We start from the raw sequence: 21,440 nt of genomic DNA, 5'->3' as shown, positions 1-21,440 counted from the left end.
TCTTCCTTGGCCTGTGACCAATTCCTATTTTTCTTGGAGGCTTTGGATGTAGGAGCTTTGATTTTATTGTCTTCTTCTGAGTGTGTGTTTTGCTCTTCCTTGTCATCATAATAACTTTCAGCAGTCAAGAGTTTTTTTTTTCTGTTGTTTGCTCATTTCCTCAGACTATTTTTTTTTTTTTGCTTTTATTGCTAGGTCCCCTTCACACTTTTTACAGTATTTCTGATGAAATTCTTCATCTTTTGTTCCTCTAGATGAATTTCACTACTTTTTTCTTGCTATATAAAGTAATCCATTGGTAGTACATAAATTAGCTTAGGCATATTATCATTTTCATTATATAGGCTTGACCTATTCATATGCAGTTGTTATTTTCCCATTTATTTAGGTCTATATTTGTGTGAACAGTATTTGTAAAATTCCTGTATATGTCTTAGCAGGTAGATTCCCAAGCATTATATGTTGTCCATAGTTATTTAAAATGGAATTTCTCTTTCTATCTCTTCCTGCTGGGTTTTATTAATAATAGCAGCAATGCTGATGATTTGTATGGGTTTATTTTACATCTTACAATTTTGGACTGCTGTGACTACAACTCAGAATTGTACTATGTTGTCTCATAGTTGTCATTATTTTTAATGAAATCTGTTTCTGTGATGATGTATTCTTATGCTTATTTATTCTTTAGGATTAAATTGTTCAGTTAATTTAAAATTCTTCAATTACCATTTATCAGTGTAATTTTTATTGCATTGTAGTCAGTAAAATAATGTGTTTAATATTTCTACATTAGTACATTTGTGAAATTTTTTATACTATAGTACATGGTCAGTTTTTGTAAAGTTGCTATAAACAGTTGAGAACTATATATTCTTTCCATTCTCATTCAGTAATCCTCAGAGATTATCATATCTAACTTTTCTAAAATTCTGGTTATGCCCTTACTTCTTGTCTCTTTTTTTTTTTTATTAGATTTGTCTAGCTTTGAAAGGAGTACTTTGAAATTCTCCATCATTATGGTTTTGTTGTCTTTTTCTCTCTGTAACTCATTTATCTTTTCCATTCATGTCATTCAGTGGATATATTTTAAGTAATTATACTAATTTATTGTCTGTGGCACCTTTCAACTTAATTTGAGTTCTCCCATTTATATCTCTTAATCAAGTGAATTTTTGCTCTTGCCTTATCTAAGATCATACCTATTGTTTTGAGGTCAATTGAAGAATAAGAGATTTTGTTCTGTCCCTTATTTTAACTCTTGGTGAGTCTTTTATGTTTCAAATGGCTTTGGACTTCGTTTCATTTTGGTTTTGTTTTTGTAAATAATGTATTGTTGCATTATGCTTTCTAATCCATTCTTCTGTTTGATGAGTGAGTTTATCCTATTCACACTCAAAGTTATGATGGTTAATTGTGTATTTCCCTTCATCTTATTCTCTTCTACTTTTTCTTCTCTTTGTTTTCCCGCCTGGGAGAGAAGTGCTTAGCATTAGACCTTTATGCTTGGTACATTCTGCTTCTGCTCCTCTGCTCCAGTTTTGTTTCCCTTGCCCATACTCCAATCATAGCTTCTTACTCTTTTTGTCCTTTTAAACTTTTCTTACAAATTCCTACTCCAAGCTTAGAATTCGCTTTGCACATAACTAAACTCTTCCTGAATCTGTCCTTTTATTCCCTGATTTCTCCTCTACCTGTTCCTTCTTGTTTTCCTGTTGAGTTACAAGTATTTCTATATGAAACTGTATGTGTGTTTGTGTAGTGTGTAGTGTTCTGCCTTCCTTTAGCCAGGTCAGATGAAATTGATGCTTATATCCTATACCTCTTTCTTGTTTATATTAATTTCTATGTACCCAGCCTAATTATTTGAGACAGTAAGTTCCTGTTAGGGCAGCTAGGTGGCATGGTGGATAGTGTAGGGAGTGGAGTTAGGAAGACTAACTTGAAGTAGGAAGTCCCTTGAGTTAAAATGTGGCCATAGATACTTACTAGCTGTGTGACCCTGGGCAAATCACTTAACCCTGTTTGTCTCAATTTCTTCATCTATTAAGTGAGCTAGAGAAGAAAATGGCAAACTACTTCAGTAACTTTGCCGAGAAAACCTCAAATGGGTCATGAAGAGTCAGACGTGACTGAAAATGACTAAACAAGTTCCTTCTGGCTCTATCTCACCTTTTCTTCCCTTGTGTGTCTTTTTGCCCTCAATTTCTTTACTTTTTAAAGATCATCAAAACAGTAAAAGTACTCCCTGGCCAGGCTCTCTCTTAACTCATTCCCTCTGTTCCCAGATGCCATTAGGATTCTGAGGGGACACATATCATTTCTTCCCTCCCAATCCCCAGTTAAAATGTAAACATTTTATCATCGTAAAGTTCCTTCAATTGCTCACTTGTATTTGTCTCTTTATGTTTCTCTTGATTCTTGTGTTTGTCCCAGAAATGCGTGTGGTGAGCAAGTTTTATAAGATGTACATCCAAATGGATGGTTAAAATCTGGGTAATAGACATTCTTCATCCACTTGCTTTTTCTTCCATGAATGGACAGGCAAAATTCCTTTGAGTGATTATAGATCTCCTTTCAGGAGGCTCTGTTGAATTCTGGGGTCTGATACAGTCAGCACAGTGTCATCCATAAACAGGAGTATCTGGAGGGTCTTGCCATGCACAGAAGTTCTCTTTTCAGCTTGGACTCTGCTTCAGATCTCCTGCATCACAATAGCAAACAACTTTTGCAAACATTCCCTTTTCTCTTTTAGGCCTGACCTGATAAACACAAGACTAATATGGTTGTTTCTGCTGTTTTTTCTTCAAAGGAATCTTGAAAGACTTTGATATATGAATGGTACATACCTTTTATAAAAGAGTCTGTAAGGTGGTATAAAAACCTTTTGCAATCAACAAACAGTAAGCACAATGGGATCTTATAATGGTTGTCATATGGTGAAAATGTGGTCCATTTTAAAAATATCACTAGTGAAAACATGATTATTCCCTACTGATAGCCTCATTGAAGATGCTCTTGATTTGTGTTAAGGTTAATAGTTACCGATGTTCTCTCAGTTGCCTTTGTTTTTTTGGTATTAGTAAGGTCTGAATTTCCCCCCTACCTTTGATCTCATCCCTTGCTTTAGATACCTAGTATGTTGGTCGTTTAATCCCTTCACAATTGTATCACCTCCGGTATAGGTTTCTTCTATGTATACTTTGTCCTATCTCAATACTTTTCCTATCTTTATCCTTTTCAGTGCCCCTTTTAAGAACATTTGGAACTGTGATGGTAGGGCACTAGTATTGTAGTCATACCTTCTTCGATAGAGAAAAACAGTTTGTCAAAATGTTTTTTGCATATCTTTTCCATTTTTCTTCTTTTTGTAGTCCTTCCATTTTTATTCTTGAATGCCCTTGGCATAACTTTGTTTAGTTGGATATCTTTCTAGGCTTTCTATAAACTAATTTTAACCTCCATTATTTTTCTCCTTATGAAACAATATTGTACATAATCATCAACCTTCTTTGTAAAATTTTGCAAACCAGTTATATTCTGATCCAGTGATAGCAGCTCTCTTTCTCCATTTGACTAGTAAGTCAGATGTTTGTTGACTAGAATGCTTTTCTGGATTCTTGGTTCTCTTATTATGGTAGTTAATTCATGTTGATTAAACTTCTGATAAAATTGTTATAGAGTTTGCTGATGTCATTTCTATTATCTATTTCCTATTTTTGATTTTCAGTTCTAATATTTTAGGATTAATTTGTTTCAATTGTATGCATATATTTTCTTAATTATTGTAATTTCTTTTGTCTTTTATTCTGATCTTAGCTCTGATAATTTGGTCTGGCTGCGGTCTGAAAAGCTGACTTGGAGAGAAGTCCCACTTTGATAACAAATCTTTTCCTATCTTCTAAAATATAATCTCTTTCGTTCTTTTGGTTATTTGGTGCTTTTCCTGCCAGGCATCTTCCAATTTAAAAAATAATTTCCAATATATTCATGATATAGAGGGATGTTGAGGGATCTTTTCCCCTTCATTGGAGGCTTGAAGATGGAAAAGAGCATTTAGAACAGTGGTTGAAAATAATGAAATAGAATAATTAAACCGACAAACCTTGTTCTTTTCTGACCCAGATAAAGAAGTGAATAACAGGAAAAAAGGTCGAAAGCAAAACAAACTTTCTTATCCTGAAGGGCAGGGCAGGAAAAGCACTAGAATCTAAGAAGATACCCTTATCAATTGTGGAATAGGTGAATAAATCATGGCATAAGAATATAATGGAATATTATTGTGTGATAGGAAGTTATTAAAGAGGTGATTTCAAAGAATCTTTGGGATTCTGACAGACTAAAATAAAATAAACTGACACAGAATAAAATGAGAAGAACTGGGAGAAAAATTTATGCAAGGATAACAATACTGTAAACAAAATACAACTTTTATTTTGTTTTTTTTGGGGGGGGGCAGGGCAATTGGGGTTAAGTGACTTGCCCAAGGTCACACAGCTAGTCCATGTGTCAAGTGTCTGAGGCCAGATTTGACCTCAGGTCCTCCTGACACCAGGGCTGATGCTCTACTCACTGCGCCACCTAGCTGCCCCCAAAATACTAATTTTAAAGACTTAAGAATTCCAATCAAAACAATGACCAATCACATCTCTAAGAACCTATGATGAAGCATGTTTCTCCTTATAGAGGAAACAGATACTTTTATTCTCTGTTATTATCTTCCCTCTTATAATCCGATTCCTCTCTCTATCTCAGCTTGTTTCCCTATTGTATTTGATATATTTCTACACATACAAAATGTGTGTATATTCACTTCTTTATCTGGGTCAGAAAAGAACAGGGTTTGTTGGTTGCCCAGATCACCCCACCATTCCATTTTTATATATTCTTCATCTTACCCCAATTATGAGAAATAGCAAGTTCCTCCTCTTCCTAAAGAGGAATAGGGTAATTGTTTTATCACCCTTCTTTTGATTTCCTCCCCTTCTACACCCTAAAAACAGATTCCAGCCCGTTCTCACATCCTCTGTTTTTCTTATTTAACTCCCTTAATATGTTTTGAAGATGCTGCGGTTCTGAAATTACACCCATTTCTTCTCCCATACTAGAATATTAACATTACTTCATCATACAGCCTCTTCTAATTGCTCAGATAATTCTAGGTTTCTCTTGCCTCTTGTTTTTATTTCTATATTCCCGCTAAGCTCTGGTCTTTTCACCAGCAGTGCTGAAAAGTGCTCTTTTGCATTAAAAATCCATTTTTTCCCCCAGTAGAATTACACTCAGCTTTGCTAGGTAAGTTATTCTTGGTTGTAAACCCCTTTGCCTTTTGGAATATCAAGTTACAACATCTCCCTCTCCTCACTTATAGTAGAAGTGGCCAGGTTTGTATGATCCTGATTCTTCTTCCTTGGTACTTGAATTGCTTCTTTCTGGATGCTTTTAGCATTTTTTCTTTGACATGGGAGTTGTGGATTTTGACTAATTTTCCTCCCTTTCCTCCCCAAACTAAGAAGGTAATTGGTGGATTCTTAGTCTGGATGTGTGTACACGTGACTGTGTGTGTTTTGTATATTTGTAATTTCTTGAAATACAGTGCCCAGGCTTTTAAAAAAATCTTTTCATGGAGTCTTAAATTATCTTTCTTTGACCTGTTTTTCCAAGTTGGTTGTTTTGATAGCAGATATGTTACATTTTCTTCCATTAAAAATTTTTTTTTTGATACCTCTGTCTCAGTGAGTCAGTGATTTATGTTTGGTCTGTTCTGGTTTTCAGGCAGTCTGTTATTTGGGTAAGGTTTAAAAATTCTGTTCTAAGCTATTATTCTTCCAGTTCTTTGCCCTAAAATTTTTTTTTAAATTCTTGTTTTATTTCTTCTAGGTAGTCATGTACTCCTTGTGGAAAATCCATTTTTTCCCTTTGATTTCTGCTTGTAGTTGTTATTCTTTCCTTTGGGGGGCTTTTAGATCTACGATAACTTTTTCATACTGGTCAGGGTCTTCAGTTTACTCCTGAATTGGTGCTTTGTGCTAGGACCAGGCTTGACCCCCTCCTCTCTTTGTGGGTAGGGTGGTTAGCCCTGCTTTGTCTCTCCCTGGGTCCCCTGGTTTTCTTAGCTGACCTTCATCTTCCTGGGTCAGGCTTTCATGAGTCTTCAGTGAGTTCAGAATGCTGGATCTCCAAACAGTGTGAAGGGAGTCCTTGGAGCCCCTCTGCATGGGATGTCATGGTCTGGTCAGTGTTGCACTGGACTGGTCACTGCTCCCTCACAAGGCTTCCAAGGACTTCACCCTCAGCTCTTCTGACCACTGTGGGGCTGTCTTAGAGGAGCTATTACTTTTGCTAGCCCCAGTCACAGAGCCACAGGCCACATTTGTCTCTGCTTATGCTGGGAAGCTATGAGCTTGTCTGCACTTTTACTGAGTTTGCCATGAGCCTTCTTTCCTGTTGCTCATTGTCAGATTCTGGCTGAGGTGGGAGCAATCATTTTAGTCTGGTAGGAGTTTCAAGTTTTTGTTAGAGTAGGTATTTGGAAGCTGGGCAGGCTGCCTGCTGCCTTCAGGCAGCCAACTGCTAAAAGTTGGACCAGTTCAGTTCTGCCAACAGTGTCTTATGCTGCCTCACTTTCTGCAGCACCCTCCAATGCTTACAGTTTTTTCTTTTGTTATCTTTGCCCAACGTGATGAGTATGAAGTAAAACTGAGAATTTAGATTAGCATTTCTATTAATTATTTTGAGCATTCTTTCTAATGGTGATTTGTAATTTATATTCCTTTTTTTGAAAACTGCCTGTCACATATTTTAATCCCTTTTTCTGCTGATTGGTGAGAGCTCACTATATATAGTTATACCTTGGCACCCCGCTTTCTTCCTGTCATGGTTCTCAGGCCTACCACTCATGCCACTACATCTTCCCAATTGAACCTCTAGGGACCATGCTACTTAGTGAGAGTTTACTATGTGCATCTAGCCCCAGATATCTGCCCTAATCAACTTCATGTCATACTATAGCTTGTATTCCTCCCTCCCTCTCCTTCTTGTGCTGGGAGTAGTAATAAAATTATTATCCTTGCTTCTATAAAGGGCAAGTCGTATGGGTGCCTTGTGGATCCACTTACCATCTCTGTAACTTCACCCTTCCCTGGACACCACTCCTCCATGTGTGTTGTGCCTCTATTAGAATGTAAGCTTTTTGAGGGCAAGCATTATCTCATTTTTGTTGTTGTATCACTGCTCAGCACGGTGCCTCTGTCATATAATAAATGCTTTTTCATTAATTCATTCGGGCTTTAGAAATTGTTTTTGTTCTCAAATATTTGTATCATCCCTCATAGCTGTCATCTGGGGTAGTGGCTCTTGTGGAGAAGGGGCCATTTCTATCAACTGCCAACCAGCTACCACTCACAAGGCAGGCAAGCCAGCCTGGCTGAAGTAGCAAAGCCCCCTAAGAGAGAGACAAGAGGCGGCATGGGCTAGGCAAGTCAAATCGCCAACACCTTCATCACTATATTCCCTCAGACCCTGACGGAAACAGTCCAGGACCCTGAGCCCAAGAGTCTTGGGAACTTAAACCACCAAAACTATTCCTCACTGTGAGCAGAAATCATTGTGGAGAAGGGCTCCTTCCCTGTCATCACCAGCAACAACTGCTAACCAACTGTCATTACAGTCAGATAAATACAGGATCCCTGGGAGCAGCAGAACCCACCAGCCCATTTGGTCCTGCTTTTAGATCAGTCTTCACTGCCATCACCTGGAGAGGAAACTCCTATGGAGAAGAGGTCAGCTGTATCAAACACCTGCTGAGCTGAAGTGGCATAGCACCTAGGGAGAGTCAGGAGACAGTACATGCGAGAAAACTAAGGGCCCCCTCCCCATTCCACTACCTTGGCCCCCATCATCTCCTTTCAGACCCTGATGGGGACCCTAAACCCAAGAAAGTGCCTAGGGAGTGACACTCCCCTAGCCACCATCCTCAGAAGATGCATCATCCCTGTGGAGATGCTACCTGGAGACTGCTCCTGCAGATGCTGCACCCATCTCCTGAAGACCCAGGAAGGAATGTTCTGGTCACCAAAGTCCTTGGCACTGTCATATGGCTCAACATCAGAAACTGACAAGACTTTATCAGTGGATATGACATTAATGAAAAGATATTAACTTCTCTGCTGGTGCATTCTAAGGATTGTGGGACCTTTATATCTGACCTGCAGCCAAAACCTTCCATATGTGTTGTCCTCTCTGGTACAACGTGAGCTTCTTAAGGGCAGGGGCTGTTAGGCTTTTCTATTTGTGTCCCATAGCTTAGCACAGTGCTTTGCCCGTAGTGAGCACTTAATAAATGCTTCATTTGTTTATTCATTCATCAGTTCCTGATATGTTTTGTATATCAAAACTTTATTAGAAATATTTGCACCAAAGATATTTATTCCTAGTAGATATTCTCTTATTATTTTATCTATTGATTTTGCTTATGTAAAAGTTTTTAAATTTTGTGAATAGCATTGTAGAATTGTCTTTTATCTTTTATGATCACCTTTATAAGGGCCACCTCTTCACAGGGGAGCAAAGGAGGATGGACATGACATAGAGGGTTTTTGAGGTGTGGGTAAGAAAAAAGTGTTGCTTCTTGCTGATAGTTTCAGTTTTCTTAGAGTGGTCCATCTTTTGCCAGGATGGAGAGTTATATTAAAGATAACCAAAAATAAACACCATGGAAATATGAAACAGTGGAATTTATTGATTATTTGAATTTAGGAAGAGATCATCAAGATCATTCTTAAATATTAGGGAGTTCATCATGATCAAATATTACTTTACTACTTTCATAAAGGCTTATAATATTGCAAAAATTAATACAGAAGTTAGAACCTACTGAATATAGCAGAAGGCAAAAAGTGGAAATGGATAGTTGTCTTATTTTTTTTTATTGTTTGTGGAATTTCTTTCCTTCTCTGGTTTCTTACTGCAATTCCATTTGGAGTATAGAGGGAAAATGAGTAGGGAATTATTTCAGTAAATAATAAGTATCTATTACTGTAGTAAGGGCTATGGGGATTAAAAGGAATATGGAATTGTATGCCTTCAAGAAGATTGCCATTTCCAAAAGGAAAGGGAAAACTTTCTGGCATTTAGGAAATAGAGGAAGATAAAGTGATGTTTGAGAGATGTGAATGAAGGATATGAAATGAAGGGGTGCTTTAACAGTTGGGACGGTCAAAATCATTAAAACTTCAGGCCTTTGGATTTTTTATTTTGAATTCATGTTTTAAATGTAAATTTTCAAGGAGGGTGCTCTCTGACTTTTTAGTGATTTCCCTAATTGTATGACCTGCTAGTAGAGGACTTAAATAATCTGCAGTGGATCATCATATTCTTGGACAGAAAAGCTTATTATCATACAATGATACCATTAGTTATTCAGAAAAATTAAATAGTACTGTACTTAAATTTCAAAGTATTCTCCATCCTTTAAAGGTGAAAGAATGAGTAGGCTCAAGTAATTCAAAGATAATGCTTTGACTTTTGAATAATTAATGTTCACAAAAAGGAAAAGAAAATAGTATGTTAAAGCAGTTTTGATAAAGTAATGCTACAGTATTTAAATTTACCATATATGTATATGAACACTTAGAAAAAGAAGAATAAATGGTTATTTTGTGTTGTTGGTTTTCTTTTTTGTTTTTGTTGTTTCAGGCAGCTATTAAATCTAAGAAAGCTACAGATACCTATAAGCTGTATGTGGAAAAGTATGCAGCAGCCAAATCTGATTTTGAACAGAAAATGACAGAAACGGCACAGGTTGGTGATTATAGAATAAGGACATATTTCACTTAAAAAAAAACAACCAAGGAATCTTCTTTATCTTAAACAGAGAGAGAAGGGGCTTTGTTTTGAAAACCTAAATTAGGGCCAGTTCTGCTAAACATACAACTGATAGGAAAAGAAATTTGAGTTGTCAGTGTATGAAATTGAAATTATGTTTTCATAGTTGTAGGGTCACATTGGTTCTTAAAAAAATCCCGAAGTATAAAAATTCTCCTTTTTTCAACATAACTTTCTCAGCCTCCAATTTAATTGATTTGGTGAGCTGTCAATGAAGAAACTTCTTACAGTGCAAATCAGCACCTGCTTTCTAACTTACAGTAAAGATTTTGGAGGAGGGAGGAAGGAAGAAAGGAAAAAAGCATTTAGTAAGTGCTTAAGTTTGTCAGGCACAGATTTAGTTGGTCAGGTTTAAGTTAGTCCTGAACTCCTAGTGAGGAAACTTCCCCTACCAATACAAATGGGCAAGTACTTTGTAACTTAACAGTCTTAAAGAGGTCCCTGGAAGTAAGTATTCATTAAGCACCTACAGTACCAGGCACTGTGCTAGCACTTTACAAATATTATCTTATTTGATTTTTACAACTTATTTGGAAGGTAGGTGCTTTTATTATCCCCTAATGTCCAAGTAACTCTCAGTGATGTTCTTATCAGCGTTTTAAAAAGCTTATATATCTCTACCATTTTATAGTTGAGGAGACTGAGGCAAACAGATTAAATGACTTGCTGAGGGTCACATAGCAACAACTGCTAACCAACTGCTGCCAACAGTCAGATAAACATAGGAACCCATTGTTACTTCTAAACCAGTCCTCACTGACATCCAGAGAAAGAAATGTCTTATTTGAGTTCAGGTCTTCCTGACTATTGGCCCAACACTCTCTCTGCTGCACTGCGCAGCTGCCTCCTGGGATAATAAGAGTTACTAAGCCAGTATATGTCTGAGGAGGGACTGTAACCCAGGATTTCTGAGTCAGAGGCCAGCTCTTTATCCTTTATACCACGAAGATAAAAATATCACAACCCCCCTTCTAATTCTTAATGTTTTGCAGACTTTTGGACTTTTTTGCAGACATAATGGATTTGAGACTTTTATGTGCAATAAGAAATAAAAATTAATTTATCTACTTTTCTAAAGATACATGGAAAAATATTTGGTATAGCTTGGAAAATAGCCAGTTGCCCAGATATGTTGTGAATTTGAAAGATTTTTTATGCTAGTATCTGAATCGCTGTGTGTAGTAGATAGATTTTTTGCTGCTGAAGACTTTTTTTTTTTAAATGCAATTTATTTATTTAACATATTTGGTTTTCAGCATTGATTTTCACAACAGTTTGAATTACAAATTTTCTCCCCATTTCTACCCTCCCCCCCCACTCCAAGATGGCGTATATTCTGGTTGCCCTGTTCCCCAGTCAGCCCTCCCCTCTATCACCCCCCTCCCCTCTCATCCCCTTTTCCCTTCCTTTCTTGTAGGGCAAGATAAATTTCTACGCCCCATTGCCTTGCTGAAGACTTTTGAAAGGCATTTTTGTAAAAGAATCAGAAATTTTCAAGGTGGATTAAGGGGAAATGCTTGTCCTCTTAGAGTGTGACATGATAGATAGCAGACTAGGTGAAAAGTATTATTTGGATGCACGTGTGCGTGTGCGTGTGCGTGTGTGTGTGTGTGTGTGTGTGGGTGTGTGTATGTATATATTTGAACTTAGTTTAGTCCCTTAAGCAGATTAACAAGTGCTTCCTCATGGATTTCTTGCAGTGGTGGATATAGCTCTATGTGACCCTCCACTACCCTATGCTTTTGCCTACTTGACTAGTTCAGCTAGTTTAAACATTGCTAATGTCCAAGTAACTCTCAGCAAATTTCTTATCAGCATATTAAAAAGCTTATGTTTCTCTGGCAAGTTAGCACAGATCTTTTTCATATGAATTTTTATTAAATAAGTTTGTATTTATGCCTTTAAATTAAAAAATCTAAATATACAAATTTCAACTTAGTCAAGTGTGGTAGGCTATTGATATAATTTTGAGTTTTGATTCTGTCACGCAAAGTTTTAGTCATGCCTCCCAGATTTATGTCATCTTCAAATTTAATAACGCTACCTACTGTCTGGGTCTTTATCTTGGTCACTGACAAAAAAGATTAAAAAAGATAGGACAAACTTTAGTACATGTCCAACAGTCTCCCCCTAGAATAATTTCTGCCCATTAATTAGCAGTGTTGGCACACAAATGTTGTTAGTTATGAATCTACATAACGCACTGTAAGTTAGCCATCATTTCTCTGTATTGCCCATAAAGATGTCATGAGAGATTTTGTCATACCTTGTTGACAGATTAAAATTCATACCTTTATTAAGTTTCTACAGTTTGTAAAACAGCACTGTCCTGGTTGCTGGGAGAGATACAAAATTTAGATAACACATGGTTCCTGATTTCATGGAACATAAACTTTTGTAGGGAATAAAGTACATATACAAAGTATAACATAGAATATTACAGCTAATGACAAGCAGATTCCAGGGATGATGATTATTATTACTGATTAGGGGCATCAATCAAGGAAGTATTTATGTAGAAGATGGCATTTTAATAAGATAAGCACACACCCAGAATGAAAATGGGAGGAGAGGACATTCCAGCTTTAAGTAATATTATAAGCTATCACGGCATGGAAAGCATAGGGACATATTAGGAAAACAGAGTAGTTTATTTGTTTAGAGCTTAGAGTAAATGGAAGAGAATAATATGAAGTGAGACTGGAAAGATAGGTGGACATCCGAATGAAGAAGGCCTGAACTGGCTTAGGACAGATGAGCTTGAATTTTTTAACCATCATAGACAATAGAGAACCACTCAAGATTTGATTTCTCTGCAGGGGAGTGATAAATGTCCAAATTTATGCTTAAAATATCCTGTATCAGGGGCATTCTCTGTATCAGCCTGTCTAGTAACCCTAAGGTAATATCTTCTGTATGGTCTAATTCTTAGTGATTAATCTTAATGATTGCTGTTTTCTTTTAAAGGTCTTTTAAGTGATCTGTTTAATAATTTGTCCTAGGATTTTGCTGAGAAATTAGCATTAAATTTGCCATGTTCCCAGATTTGACCTCTTTTTACTTTTCTGAAAATTGGAAGGAAATATTTTCCTACCTCTAGTTGTCTGCTACTGCTCTAATTTTTCCTAACTTCATAAAGGTTATTGACTATAAATGTGTAATCACATCTGTCCACTATCCTCAGTGACTTGTGTAATTCATCTTGGCTTAGAGATTTGAACTCCTGTTACTATCTGTTTCATTAAGATACAAAAAAAATTTTAATGAAAAAGTTGGGTAGATGACTTTGAACACAGCTATACACCTGAGAACTCTTGGCAATATTAGCTGGTTTTGATACTTTGAATAGTCCTCCTTCATAAAATTATGTCCATCCTAATCAGTTATTTTTAAAAAATGCATTTTCAGATTATAGTTGGGAACATCTGCAAGCAGTTAGCTTGTGACCAGCCAGCAAAGATTTATTGAGTTATCTGCTCTTCGTAAAATTTGCCTATAAACATCTTGGCAGTAGTTTCTAATATTTTTCAGTTATTGGTTATTAAATATTTACAAAGTAGGTGTGTTCAGTTAAAATTACGTTGAAGTAATTCTGAAAATTTAGTACTGGCCAGATTATAATTTTTTTTTATATTTGGTGCACAGAAATTTCAGGATATTGAAGAGACCCACCTCATTCATATAAAAGAAATTATAGAATCTTTGTCAAAGGCTATACAGGAAATTCATTTACAGATAGGCCAGGTAAGTTTATTTTATATTAAACTTCTTTTTTAAGATGATGGGTTTGACTTTATTATTGTCATGTTTCAGGGTAGGTGGAGGTACAATAAGCCCTTCTGTGATAGAAGCTAGTACATATCATAGATGGATTGTGTAATTCAACTGTTTCATTAGCTCTCACTGTTTCCCGACTTTTTAATAGAATTGATGCTCTGAGGTCATGCTGAGTCACTGCTAATAAATCATCACATATATGAAATCTCACCAATATGGGCATATGACTATAGGTAGAAGTAATACTACTCTGTTCCCTATATTCCTTTGCCTTTGCTTAGGAAAGAGTGCGTTTCATAATGTTTCTGTTTAATTTAGCAAATATAATTTCCCATTCAGATGATTGAGAAGTGGTCTGTTCAAAAAATTACACTGACAAAAAAGGTATTTTGCAGATCACCATTGTTTAGTCTAAAAACCTGGCAACCAGTCACAATGTATAAAGAGAGCAGTATGCTTTGGGATGTCTAGGACCAGTATATGACTGATATAAAATTGTCTTTTTATCCCTACATTAAACTTGTGCTTTAGCAGTTAAGGGGAATTGGTTCCTCCAGACAGAAATTGTTTTGTTCCAGACTATGTTGACTTGGCTGCAGAACAGTGATATAGTCAAGAAAGAAGTTTACAAAGGATGTTAGATTAAAAAGAACAAGTGTATGTAGGTACATAATTTAAATATACCATTCATAAGTTTAGTGATATAATTACCAATAAAGATGGTTCACATTTATTTTTTACTGTGAATTGTGTTCAACTGTCATAATGCATATGGAATATGTTAAATATCTGAAGTTTTGGGTTGCTATGGAAACAGGTGTCTGGGCTAGCAAATTTTAAGCACATCGTTTTGAATTTTCAATAGACTTCAAGAGATTGTTGATCCTTAATTTTGTTTCCATTTATTGGGGGGGAGGGAGAAACAGATGTAATGATGGTCAACAGTAACCATATTCTACCATTGGATTACACTGTGGTAAGATGGAGAAACCATTTTTGTTTTTAAAAATCCCACCTGGTCTGACAGCAATGGGGTATTGTCTATTGTGGGAGTCATCTGCCCTGGGATAATTGGTAAGATATGAAAAAGTTGGAAAGAAGCTATTTTCCCCTGTGAGGCAAGTGATAGACCAGAATAGTAGAGGTGCAGGAACAATGGTTCGCTTGTCCAGATCTAGGCACCTGACTTAATTCTCAGGATATTTAGATAATTGTATATTTTTTTCAAGGCTCTGTTTTAGTCAGCCTTGAGTCAAAGGAAAAATATCATGTTGGTGCTAACTTCTTTTTATGGCAGTTGCTTCTGAATTGGAGTAGAAATTTTTGTAGAAAAAGAAAATATCTTTATTTGTACTTTTCTTTAGATACATGAAGAATTTATAAACAACATTGCCAACACCACAGTTGAAGGTTTGATACAGAAATTTGCTGAGTCAAAAGGCACTGGGAAGGAAAGACCTGGTAAGATTAAGAACTATTCAGTAGAATAATTTTTTTAACCATTTAAAGACTTTTAGTCATATGTAGACAAAGCTGCCCCTAAATTCTTTTGTGCTGATCTTGATTATAGCTGTGTGATAATGTGATAAGCTTTATCTGAATAATGTTTGTGGTATTATAAGTATCTCTCTGAGATAGGTATAAAATATCTGTAAGATCTTTTTTTTTAAACTTATTTTTCCTTGTACTTTTTCCTTCTATCCTGTTGAGCTCTTGAACTAAGAATTTTTTTTAGGGGCTATGAAATTGGTATAAAGTAAAATGACTATTACAATCCAATAACCTGGCAGTAGTTGTGCTTTAGTTATGGTGAGAGGGCTGCTATAGCAACAGAAAGCTATTTTAATGAATTAAAGATTGAAAGAAAGCATTTCAAACAATAAAGTGTTGATGGTTTTAGTGTTGATCTTTTCTTATAATTGAGTAGTTTTTTTCCTTTGCAAGTGACTTCTTAATACTATTTTTATGAAAGTGCTGTTTTATATGGAATTAAATAAGATATGTTCTTTGCATAATCAAGAATATGGTAAACATGTAAAGGAAGAGTTTTAGGAATTTTCTTTACCATCTGTGGTTTACTTAGAAGACACCTGTGTGAATCCACAACTGAAAAATCCAGAAACTATTGTAAATGTGATCTGAACAAGATGAAAGGGGATGAATATTCTCCATAGCATTTCTCACAGTTTTTTATAAGGAAGAGTAGGCATTAATAAGGATTGAGAAAGAATAAAATGACAGTAGGGAAGTTCCTAGTGGGCATTTATATGAAAGAGGAGGACACCATTTGCTAAATGCTGATATATTCAGTTCATTTCAGCAAACATTTAGTATTGGCCAGTAAGTGGGGAGAGAGAGTGCATCAGGAAAGGCAGCTGAGGTCTGTGGTAAAGGTGAGGGGGCAGTGCTTTCCTGATGTGGGAGACCTCCTGTGTAAGGTGTAGAGTGGAAAATGAAATGTAGTGTGTAGAGCAGGCCAATTTGACAGGAATGGAGAGTGTGAAAGAGAATAATATGAAATGAGATTGGAAAGGTAGATGGGATGCCGATTGTGAAGGACTTTAAAGTGAAATGGTCCTATCTGAGTTTTAGGAATGTCAATTTGGCAACTGTGTGGAGGATAGTTGAGAGGGGAAAGATCAGTTACACAGGCAGCTATTGTGTAATGTTCCAGGTGAGAGGTGATAAGGATTTGAATGAGGCTGTACAAGTGGAGAGGAAGGGCTAGAGGTTATGGAAATAGGATTGACAAGGCTAATTGGTTATGGAGAGAGAGAGAGGAAAGAATTACAGGTGACTCTTAGGTTGGGAGCCTGGATGACTGGGAAGATAGTGCTGTCAGAGGGGAGATCTGAATCAGGAAAAGGACATAGAAGAGTAGAGTGAGAAAGAACGGGGTGTTCTGTACATAGGTGAAGAATGGTGTGGGGCCTTGTAGCTCACGAAGACAACCAACTTTGAGGGAAGATGGATCTGAACAAAACATTTGAGGATAAGGCTAATTTTCACAGTGAGAGTCAGAGTTTGAATGCATCAGGTCAGCTTAGGTGCCGCTACTCCCCCCCCCCAAATCTTTTCTGATCTTTCCCTCTTGCACTCTGGGCTCATGCTCTCTTGCTCTCATTACTCTGTGTTTTATTTACCTGCATACCTGTTAAGCTTCCCTCTTGCCCTCCCCCACCCTGGGAATATGTCAGATCTTTGAGAAAAGGGACTGTTTTGTTTTTGTGTGTCTCCTGCACTGGCAGAGTTCTTTGCACATAATAGATGCTGAATAAATTTTTATTTTTAAGTGAACTGGTAGAGTAAAGTAAAGAGAGGTACAGGTGAGTGTGAATGATGCCTTAGAACCAGGGACTTGAACTGACCTGTTAAATAGAAACAGAATAAACCACATTAGTTTGCTGAACCCTAAACTGAACTGATCTCAAATATCAATACTTGGTTAAACTATGATCTTACCCCAGTTTTTTTTAAAGAACAACAAAAAACCTTAATAAAGCAATTCGAACTAGAATGGAGCTTGTATCTTTCCTAAATTATTGAACCAGAACAAAACTGGCACATTAGACTAGTCTCTGAATCCAGCTTATATTTATTAGGTTTGAGGCCTTGCTCAGAATAGAATAGGAATGGACAATCTATGGCAGCAGTGCTTGGTGTCCCTTTACCATGTCACGCCCTATGTATTCTTTCTTTTCCTTCTCGTTCCACTGCCCTCTGTGTTATCTTCTCCTCCCTCTTCCTTATTATTTTCCTGCCTCTGCCTTAAGCCTTTGTTAACTGTAGATAGTATTTAGGCCTATTTGAGGGCTTAAGCATGAAGAATCGGAGGGCAGGGCAATTATTTAGGCCTATTTGTGGGCTTAAGCATAAGGAATGCCAGGGCAGGGCAATTGTATGTTTGTTTTTTAGCATATCACTTATCAGTGGCTAATTAACATCTACTCAGAAACAACTGTTCTTTTTGGACTTCATGTTGTTTCTCCTGAAAATTAAGAGAAATTAAGAAAAGAGAAAAACAAAGATGTATTAATTACAAAAGAATGTCTGAAATAATTTAAAATTTATTAATATAACCAGAGATGTCATAAGTACGTGGCGAACAAGCTAATAAAATGATTTAGGCTTTAAACTTTGCAGCTACCTTTTAGAAACGTAAAAGGACACCATCTATACCCTATTCCTGTTAACTTTTTACTTGTGATAATATTCAGCCAAACCTATTGACAATCTTATCATAGCTTCCTTGAAAAATCTAACAGTGTAGATAATAGAAAGGAGATAGAGAGTTTAAAAAAAAAAACCACAAATTAGGTCCTATATATTTAGGTTGTTTTCATTTATTTGACTATTATATATTAGAATACTCTTGTAGTTCATCATGGTATCTAAAGTCATTTTATTGGATGATTGTGGAAATATTTAACCATGTTTTGGTCACAGTTTGGAATTAAGAGCAAGCCATTACTACTGTGTCTCCTCCCCTTTGGCAGTCTTAACTATGATTGTTACTGGGTGTTTTTCACCATGTGTTCCCATATCCAAGAGAGAAAGATTGAGACTTTTTAGCTCCTGCCCCTTGACCCTCACCCCTACTCCCTTCTACCCCCTATAACTTTATTATAATTATAACTTTATTCATGAGCATTGTGGGGAAGGATGGGGCATAGAATTAATATCAAATTTTCTCACAGGAAGTATTTTACACATGGGTTCAATGTGGTCATAAACTAGTGTTTGAGCCCTGTCTGCTTTGCAAGAGGGACCTCTAGTGGACGATCCCTTCCCTAAAGGATTTTTAATATAATCTTTGTCGATATACAGGTTTTTTGAATAGAATATGTTAGATATGGGTTTGTGTATGTTTAAAAATTAGCCTGTCTCTCTTTGTTTTGAAACATAACTACGTACTTTTTAAAAAGAAATTTACTCTTTAATATGTAAAACACTGTGAAGCAGTTTGGGAGGATTAAGTTTATTTTTCTCTGTTCTTAAAATCTGTTTATGTTCTACATAGTAACTCTCTTACGGTTAATTTTTAGGTGAAATATTGCCCTGTTTGTTTTTAACACTGGCCATTATGAAAAAGGGTAGTATTTTTTACTTTAACACATTGACTAAGAAATTCTGCCATGACTAAAAAGATGCATTATGGTTCTGTTATCATTTTGGAAAACTCATGTTTTTTGGGCATGATAGATCTTGTTTTTACTTAAGAATTTTTTTATTTTGAATTTAAGTATGTTTGCATGCATAGAATACCAAAAGAGGATTTCATATGAAACTCATTTGCTCTTTTTAAAAAAGAACATAATAAGTTTTACATGTTCCTTTCAAAATTGTCCTGTTTGTTCTTCCTTCTGAGTTTCATTCTGTTTTCTTGTTGCATTTTAAAAAATGTTACAATGACTCTATTTTGGGGTCATCATTACTGCTAATATTCTCTTTTCTCTGACTCCCTACTGAATAAAACCGAGAAAAAGATACAGAGAAGGAAACCTTTGTAGCAATAAGTGTAGTCAAGCAAAAAAGAATTCACAGTGGCAATTTTTAAAAATATATGTCTTTTTGTACCTTGTGCCCATCACCTCTCTGTCAAGATGTGCTTCATCATAAGTCTTCTGGTGACATGGTGGGTCATGGCATTGATCAGAGTTCTTAAGTCTTTCACAGTTGTTTTTCTTTTTTTTTTTAGATTTTTTTTTTTTTTTTGCAGGTGGGAATGCAGGGCAATTGGGGTTAAGTGACTTGCCCAAGGTCACACAGCTAGTAAGTGTGCCATGTGTCTGAGGCTAGATTTGAACTCAGGTCCTCCTGACTCCAGGACTGGTGCTCTACTCATTGAGCCACCTAGCTGCCCCCACAATTGTTTTTCTGTTTAGTTTGTTCAGGTTTTCAGGGAGTCCATGTTTTGGGTAGAGTTTATCACTTTTCTAAATTACTTTTTGTTCTTTTAATTCTCCCTTCTAGAGCTTTTACTTAATTTTCCTTTTGTTTCACTTCTTCTTGGTATTCTTATAATCCTTGTGGAACATCTGTTGTCATGGAGTTATTCAGGAACCCTTGGCCACTACTTTGTGGCACTTCTTTAGCCTCCTGTGGCTTTCTCAGGGGAGCCCTCTACTCTTGCTCCCTTGGACAGAGAACGTACAGGCTAAGAGTCACACAGGTAGTAAGTATATCTGATGTCAGATTTGGACTCGGATCTTCCTGACTCCAGGCCACTACCAGCCAGTGCTTTGTGCCACCAGTTGCCTCAGGCTGTACTCAGAGCTCCTCATTAGTCCTTTAGAATTGTCTGGGATCGTTATATTGAGCAAAGTAGCTAAGTCTTTCACAATTGATCATCAATAGAATATTTTTGTTACTTTGTGCAGTGTTCTCCTGATTCTGCTCACTTCACTTTGCGTTAGTTCATTTAAGTCTTCAATCATTCTGCTCATCATTTCTTATGGCACAATAGTTTTTTACCCTAATCATGTATGTACCACAGTCTGTTCAGTTATTCCCCAACTGATGGGCATTCCTGCTATTTTTAATTCTTTGCCACTACAAAAAAAAGCTGCTGTAAATATTTTTGTACACATAGGTCCTTTTCTTTTTCTTTGATCTCTTTTGAGTACAGATCTAGTAGTGGTATTGCAGGGTCAAAGATTTATAATCCTTTCAGCACAGAACGAGGTTTTTCTGCAGCAGGTTCCAGCGCTCCTGTTGGGTTTGGTGCCCATTAAATTTTGCCCCACGCCATTTATTTCCAGCATGCTTTTTTAGAAGGAGAAAACATTTTCATAAAAGATTTATAAAATATTTCATTATGTAAAGGTTAAACTCACCAGGAAGTATCTTGTATCCAAGAGTGATAATTCTCCTTAACAGTGCTGGATTGTTGTTGTTCATTCATTTTTCACTTGTGTCCAACGTTTTGTGACCCCGTTGGAGGTTTTCTTGGCAGAGATACTGGACTGGTTTGACATTTCCTTCTTTAGCTCATTTTACAGATGAAGAAACTGAAGCAAATAGGGTGACTTACCCTGAGTCACACAGCTAGTAAGTGAGACCTGACTTGACTAAAGGAAGATGAATCTTCCTGACTCCAGGCACAACACTCTACTCACTGCACCCCCTGGTGGCCCATTTTTAACTGACTATTGTAATGGAAAGTAAGAAGAGTTGAAGTGGGACAGTAAGGGAAGGGGAAGAAAGGGGCAGGCAATTTGAAAAAAATTATTTTTGCAGCTACATGTAGGCCAACTGGAACTAAGAAAGACCAGAAGCACAAATATCAGGTAGGAGATTGTGGTAAGCCATGTGTGACACTGGGATCCCATACTGGAGCAGTTGCAATGAAATTGAAATGGAAAATAAGAGAGACATTATAGAGGAAGAGTTGACAGATCTTGGTGATGGATAGAATGTAGGAGACTAACAATAGAGGAGTAAGTCAAGGAGTAAATTATGCCTTAAGGTTTTGAGTCTTAAGGTGCTTCAAGAAGAGTGGTAATATTTTTGGCTGTAATGGGAAAGTACCATTTTGAAGGATGAGATTTTGAAAAACATTTAAGGTGTGAAGAATAGACTGGAGAGAATGTAAATTTTGGAACCATACAGATGGTATTTAAAATAACTCCTTAAAGGGATTAATATAAATGGAGAATAGGAGCCAAGGATTCAAGTGGGAGGGTGGGGTGGAGGAGAGTAGAGGATGGCTAGGGTAAAAGGCTAGGGGAGGAAAAGGATCTAGCAAAGGAGTAAAAGCTGTAGGAGAACAAAGCATGTAC

At 36.6% G+C, this 21,440-nt stretch overlaps 1 protein-coding gene across 2 annotated transcripts in view; it reads left to right on the top strand.

The window, feature by feature from the left end:
* Positions 1–21,440, top strand: part of FCHO2 (FCH and mu domain containing endocytic adaptor 2) — a 138,077-nt gene that overhangs the window by 50,262 nt on the left and 66,375 nt on the right. For both annotated transcript variants that reach the window (XM_036764115.1, XM_036764106.1), the window contains exons 6-8: positions 9,694–9,798; positions 13,528–13,626; positions 15,024–15,120. In XM_036764115.1, coding sequence (XP_036620010.1) covers positions 9,694–9,798; positions 13,528–13,626; positions 15,024–15,120 — 301 coding nt within the window. The remainder of the gene's footprint in view (positions 1–9,693; positions 9,799–13,527; positions 13,627–15,023; positions 15,121–21,440) is intronic.

The sequence above is a fragment of the Trichosurus vulpecula genome, chromosome 1 (genome assembly GCF_011100635.1).
Source record: "Trichosurus vulpecula isolate mTriVul1 chromosome 1, mTriVul1.pri, whole genome shotgun sequence".
In the NCBI taxonomy this organism is placed as follows: Eukaryota; Metazoa; Chordata; class Mammalia; order Diprotodontia; family Phalangeridae; genus Trichosurus; species Trichosurus vulpecula.
The sequence above is the reverse complement of the archived record's forward strand: the minus strand, read 5'-3'. Positions and strand labels throughout refer to the sequence as shown.